The following is a 6,186-nucleotide window of genomic DNA, read 5'->3' as shown; positions in this document are numbered from 1 at the left end:
TAACTTTAGACATGGCCCAAACGAGATGCAGATTCCTCTACTTTACTTACTACTTCACTAATCATCATCTTGTCTATCATTTGTCCTCTCTGCCTTTAGGCCTCTCTCCCGTTGTTTGCTCTCTTACAATCCCTCAGGGTGCTGAGGTTTCATTCTCACCCGCAGCTTCTTGTCCCTGAACAGCAGTTTGCGTCCGGTCTCGTTGAGCTCCAGCCAGTCAATCTTGGAGTCGTGGCTGATGGTTCCCAGATTGTAGCCCCCGGCCAAGTCCACTGGGGTGGGGAGGCAAAAAAAAAAAAAAAAAGACAGGACAGCTTAAGCGAGCAGCGGTCAAACAGCTAAAGTGACAATGTATCTGGCTAAAATTGGCCTTTAGTTCAAGATTAGAAACCAGCCAGTCATTATATAATCATTATTAATTCCATCAGGCAGAGTGAGCAGTTTCTTTACTTTAAAAACTTACCTGCACTGGGATCAAGTTGATATTATTAGTCTTGAGATATATCAGACGTACATCAACTTTTTAATTAAAATGTAATACGTTCCAGTCAGTGTGGTCCACTCAATGGAAATGATACAGTTCAATTGATGTTATACTGCAATTATTATAGTTGTAGCAATTCAGGAGTTTAATATTATCATGGCGAGTAATCATAATACAGTCTATAATAATAATAATGGCAGCATCATCAGAATCTTACAGTGCTCAAAAGCTGCAGACTGAAGCTGTTCTCCAATTAAAAGACATTTCACAAGCCCACAGTGCAAAATGAACGTGTTAATCTGCAACAGATGTAGATGAAACCGATGACTCACTATTACTTGGTCAGGTACTGAAAAGTCACTCACCAAGCTATTCTTGGCGTGGAACAAAAACCCACTGCAGATTTAAAACCACATTTTGCATTTTAAAGTCTTCCAGTAGATCCTACTAAACGTCACAAACTGCACCTTTAAAGCAGTAAAACCACCAAAGCTTTGTTTTTAAGTATGTTATGTTAGAGAATAGTCGACCTTCAAGATTGAATATCAGTACAAATTATTAGAAATCAGCCAGTTTAGCTGAAAAGTACAGGAGGTTAAACCTTAACTCAGAATTTTAATTGGACCAATGGCTACAATAGTCATGTTCACATCCACAAATTCTCCTTTCACAAACACACAGTCTTACCAATAGCAATGGTCTTTATATCAACCAGATATGCAAGCTTCTTGTTGTCTTCGACTCCCCTCTGCTTCCTCTCATTTAGTCGGACGCTACACGTACAAAAACACACACACAAACACACACACAAACACACTTTTAATAAAGGAATATTGGTCAGAGTAACAGAACTTAACATTTCAACATGTACGTTTTAAATCCGACATCAGCTCAGCGTGATAATTCAGCTGCTGTTCATCACACTTGAATTCCCAGGATACCACTGATCATGATGTTGTCATGCTACAGCGTCCAGCCAGAGGCGAGGAGCAGTCACAGCATCCTGAAAACCTGCTGGCCTCAACAGCAGTCGGCCATTAGTCAGTCACCCGGGGACTGTCAGTCCTGACACTTTTGACAGGGCTGAATATTTTAACATGGATGCTGCCTGCTGACTAGTCTCGCTGACTCTCTTGAAGCCTCACTTTAATGATATCTGGGGTTTCTGCACAGCTCAATACACCCATCTAATGGACAGAGCGGGAAACTGTTGATTAGAAATGATTAGGGCGGTCAAAGTTATTCAAAGACAGAAGTGTGAGCAGTTTATTTGAACTCTGTTTATACTAAATTGGCATTTTTAGATGTTTATACTTAAAAATGATTAATTTTACAGAGGATAAAGGACTTTTTTAAATTAACATTTATTGTATTTAATTAACAGTTTCCTTCCAATTGTAGATTTGCAGATAATATGTTGGACTGGTGTCAGAAATACAGTAGTAATAGGTAATTTTTAGTTTTAACAACACAAAAATGGTATATACATATATATAAATGGCTATTATTAAATGCAAATTGTGACTTTATTCAATTTTGAGGTTTATTATTCCCAGTAAAGTTGTGTCAGGTAATTTTGTACCTTTACTGTCTTGAGTCATTGCTGAAAAGCTTCATTTGGCATTTTAACAGTTGGATCAGTAATATTATTAATTCTCTCAATATGTACAAATCGGTTGGTTCTTTGGAACCAGACAAACCTGTTGAGGCGTTACTGAACCAACTTAATAAGACCTACCTGATGAGGTGAGGGTTCATAAATTCGGTTCTGACTGATCCCAGGATGTCATTGTTGCTGTATTCCACCAGGCTCAGCTCCCCAGCATTAAAAATCATACACACCTGAAATACAATAAAAACACAGTAGGGTGAATTATAAGTGTTATAGAGCTGGTAGCCATATAATGTAAGACACAAGACATGACAAGACCTGTAACACTCCTGCTGTAACGGAAGTGTAATTATATTCAACAGTTCTTTGTCTCTATAACAAGTAGTGTCTTAACAGGTAGATGTTCCTCACAACAGCCTTCTTAATAATTACCTTCACATTGCCAAAAACACACTGTGTGTACTCACCGTTTCATTTTCAAAGAAGAACTTTTCATTTCCCCCAGAACCGGGCCATGGCACCTAAAGAGAGAGGCAGCAGAATAAAGACTTTAATTTAAACATTAGAGCAACACTTACTGCAAATTATACAGAGTGAACAGTCGACTTCCATTTATTGTGAGGAGGAAACAAGGAAACCATGTATGTGTGATCTGACACAAACTTGTTTTCAGTGGAACTACTGCAGAAGTTGATTATTCAGAGTAACTGGGACATGGTTTCATATATCCTAACTAGAGATGTGCACGATTAGTTACCTAGTCAATGCTCTCTAATTAGCACCAAGAATACTAGTCGGTTATAATAATAATGAAAAAAAATAAATATAATTTTTCTTTATGATTATTACACAAGGTCAAAGGGATACATACTGGTACACCTGAAGGAACATAACAACAACAGCAAAACAAAACAACTAGAAAAAGAAAAAAAACAACGCGGATTAACTGTTCCATTCCCGCGCTAATTCCTGGATGTAAACCAGCGAGTGGGAAAGTGTGACAAAGATGTAAAATCATCATCTTGTAAAATCAGTGTGGTCTGGCAGTGTTTGTATGAAAATGAGGCTGTATGTAAACTATGTAAAAAAAAAAAACTGGCGTATAACCACTCGACCGGAGCAATACGTAACCACATTCAGCACAGGCATGTGGGCGACAACCTGCAAAGACAGCAGGCTGCTGGTGCTGTCACTGCTAACGTTAGTCACACTCGCTGTGATCCTGGCTCGGTCTGAAAAGATAACGCATCACGCACAAACTTATTGATTAAATTGTGCTCGATTTGGACAGTTTTCTGTGTGATTTCTTACTTTCAGACAAATTGACTAGTATAAATGTGGAATTTCTTTGAACATCCATATTCAAAACCTCAGCAGATAAACTCCAGACAAGATATCACTGAAAGAAAGAATGAATATATGTTTGTTTTTTTGTGATTTAGGTGAAGAGACCCTTTAAGTCCTACCTCACTCAGTTTATTTGTCAGCAGGTCGCCCAGCAGAAGCGTATCAGAGGTGTGAGCCACCAGGTAGCGATCTTTGCCCATGATCTTCACTTCTTCTATCTCATAACCGTAATAGGACTTCAGGACCACCCGCGTTCCTGTGGAGAGGTTCTTCACTATCACCTAGAAGAGGAGGAAGATATGAGTTAAAAAAGTGAATAAAGGGCCAAAAAAGAGAGAATAAGACACAAGAAATTAATTTCTTTTTCATTCTTATTTTGAAAATAATAAGGGTGAAATTCAATGAATTTATGCATCAGGACAATAAAACTACATTGACCATAGTCTTAAAAGTGTATTTACATGCTATGGATCAGCAGGAAGAATCACTCCAAACAGGAAAGAACGAAAACGCTGTTGAATTTTAATACATAATTACAAATGTAATTATCAGCTGTCTCATTAGCTGCTAGGATGAATTTCTCAATTATAATAATAATCATCACCATAATCAATTTTAATTTGTATCTTTATTTTTTTATTTTAACCAGTCGCAAACTCAACTCATGCTTTAATTCATCTAATTTTGTTAATCAGAAAATCCTAGATTGAGTTCAAAGGCCATTTTTGCACATTTATATCAGTTGTGTTTCTCCAGCATTATTATTCTGTGGGATTGTCACAGTTCTTAAGTTATTTTTATTACAAATAATAAAATAAAATGGAGATAAGGAACTCACACAAAACATTGTTGGAAACCACTTTAATTAACACGCCTGTAAGACATACGACTTATTTTCATTCTGAATTTGGTCCGAAGACCGGTCATATGTTTAATTGAAAATTCCTTTCAAATGCATCAATTAATCAGAGAATCAGAAGATACTGTAGCTAAACAAGTGCTTGATAATTGTTTCCAAAATCTTAATTTACGCTGACTCTTTCTTAATTAGGATATTGAGATACTGGATTGTTTTTTGCACTTAAATTAATTAAAATCGGAATTATTGAAACTGTATATTTTCAGTTTGGTAATTGGCAAGTGAAAGAGAACAAAGTGACGGCTGGGAGTGACAACTTATTGTGGCAGACCAATAACTTGATTAATTTTCTATTTTTGTGGTTGCCTCTGTCTGTACCTGGCTCAGGCCGACGTAGGTCATCTCAAACTTGTTCTTATAGATTGCTCTCCGCAAGCAGCAATCAAACAGCTCCACTCCTCCACACAGAGTTCCCTGAGAACACAGAACACACACACAATAAATAAATACATAAAACACCATTTATATATATATTTCTGTTTTAGGCTGGTTTTTAATGTATTGATGAGGAACTAAGTGGCATGGTAAAGATACAGGACATCCATTTCCAACAGTAAGCTCTTTAATACAAAAGTAATTGAAAGCACCAGTGTGGAGGATTTAGTGCCATCTAGAGGTCAAGTTGCAGATTCCAACTAAATGAATACTGTTTGTCTTCCAAGCATGTTGGAGAAACAACAGTGTAACGAAACTCACGATAAGCAGGAAAGGCCCTATCAAGAGCTAGTGACAAAAACACACACGTTATTTTCAGGTGATTATATATAAATTATACCTACATGTTACACATTAGACCTTTAAGTCTAAAACCAGCTTAAGTGAGGGACCAGAATACTCCATGTGCGCACATATACTAGAACCACTGCTGCAAATCTCCACAGACGAAGTAAAGAGGAAAAGGCAAATTAACAGTAGGCTGGCGTTAAAAGTCACACTCTGGATTAAAATAATGCGATAGATAAAGTATTTACAGCACAGAGGCGAGATCCGTCTTTCTTCCAGGCCAAGCTGGTGATGGTGTAGAGGTTGAGAATCTCTTTAGGCTTGGCTTCATCCCACACACTTCTCCTGGGAGCCCAGTTAAACACCCGCAACCTTGGTGAGATATCAGGAAGAGGAACAACTTCTCAGGTACTAAAAACCACTTGCTTACATTGAATTTACTCACGTATCACCGTACTGTCTGTATATCAACTGAGAGAACATATACTGACCGGTCGTAACTGCCGAACACCACAGACTGCCCGCCGGGGCTGGTGGCGGCCACGGTGAACTCCCTCTCCGTCCGGTCGCGGGTGTAGTCGAAGGTCTGCAGGACGTGACCCTCTCTGCTGTAGGCCACCACCTTCTTGTCGCAGCCGCCCACCATGATGCCGTTTGCACCCCAGGCCAGAGCGTAGGGTGGGCACGGGTGCATCAACAGCTTACCCTGTGTGTCAGAGTGTGTCAGAGTGTGAGAGGGAGTGTGTTCTGTATGTGATAAATACAGCATGTAACAGGAAAATGTTCATAATAGGATCGGTGAGGATGTGGGTACCTGAGAATCCCCTGAACCTTCGTCATCGAAGAAGTAACGCACCACTGTCCCATCAGCGTGACCAGAGAGGATACCTTTACCAGAGACACTGACACAGAACAAATACAGTCAGTCAGCACCTTACACTAACTGTGGGTCATAATTACATATGAATATGCATTTACTTGGATGCCAGTGAGACAACGCAGGACTCAGTGCCATAGATGGTTGATGACTTGTTGGTCTGAGTGTTGGCCAGGCGAACCTACGGGAAAAAAGAACATTAAAATGATTTAAACATACAAAAT

At 38.9% G+C, this 6,186-nt stretch overlaps 1 protein-coding gene across 1 annotated transcript in view; it reads right to left on the bottom strand.

The window, feature by feature from the left end:
* The window catches only part of ift172 (intraflagellar transport 172), a gene marked incomplete in the record, with an annotated part of 42,804 nt that overhangs the window by 33,526 nt on the left and 3,092 nt on the right, over positions 1 to 6,186 (bottom strand). Inside the window, 10 exon segments of the mRNA XM_035679186.1 lie at positions 160 to 272; positions 1,172 to 1,257; positions 2,223 to 2,326; positions 2,564 to 2,617; positions 3,563 to 3,724; positions 4,681 to 4,776; positions 5,334 to 5,457; positions 5,577 to 5,791; positions 5,900 to 5,987; positions 6,064 to 6,143. Of these exon segments, the coding sequence (XP_035535079.1) occupies positions 160 to 272; positions 1,172 to 1,257; positions 2,223 to 2,326; positions 2,564 to 2,617; positions 3,563 to 3,724; positions 4,681 to 4,776; positions 5,334 to 5,457; positions 5,577 to 5,791; positions 5,900 to 5,987; positions 6,064 to 6,143 (1,122 nt within the window).

This window comes from Morone saxatilis, unplaced genomic scaffold (assembly GCF_004916995.1).
Source record: "Morone saxatilis isolate NCDOM2014 unplaced genomic scaffold, NCSU_SB_2.0 Contig7, whole genome shotgun sequence".
NCBI classification, from domain to species: Eukaryota; Metazoa; Chordata; class Actinopteri; family Moronidae; genus Morone; species Morone saxatilis.
Note: the sequence above shows the minus strand (reverse complement) of the source record. Positions and strands in the feature narration are given on the sequence as shown.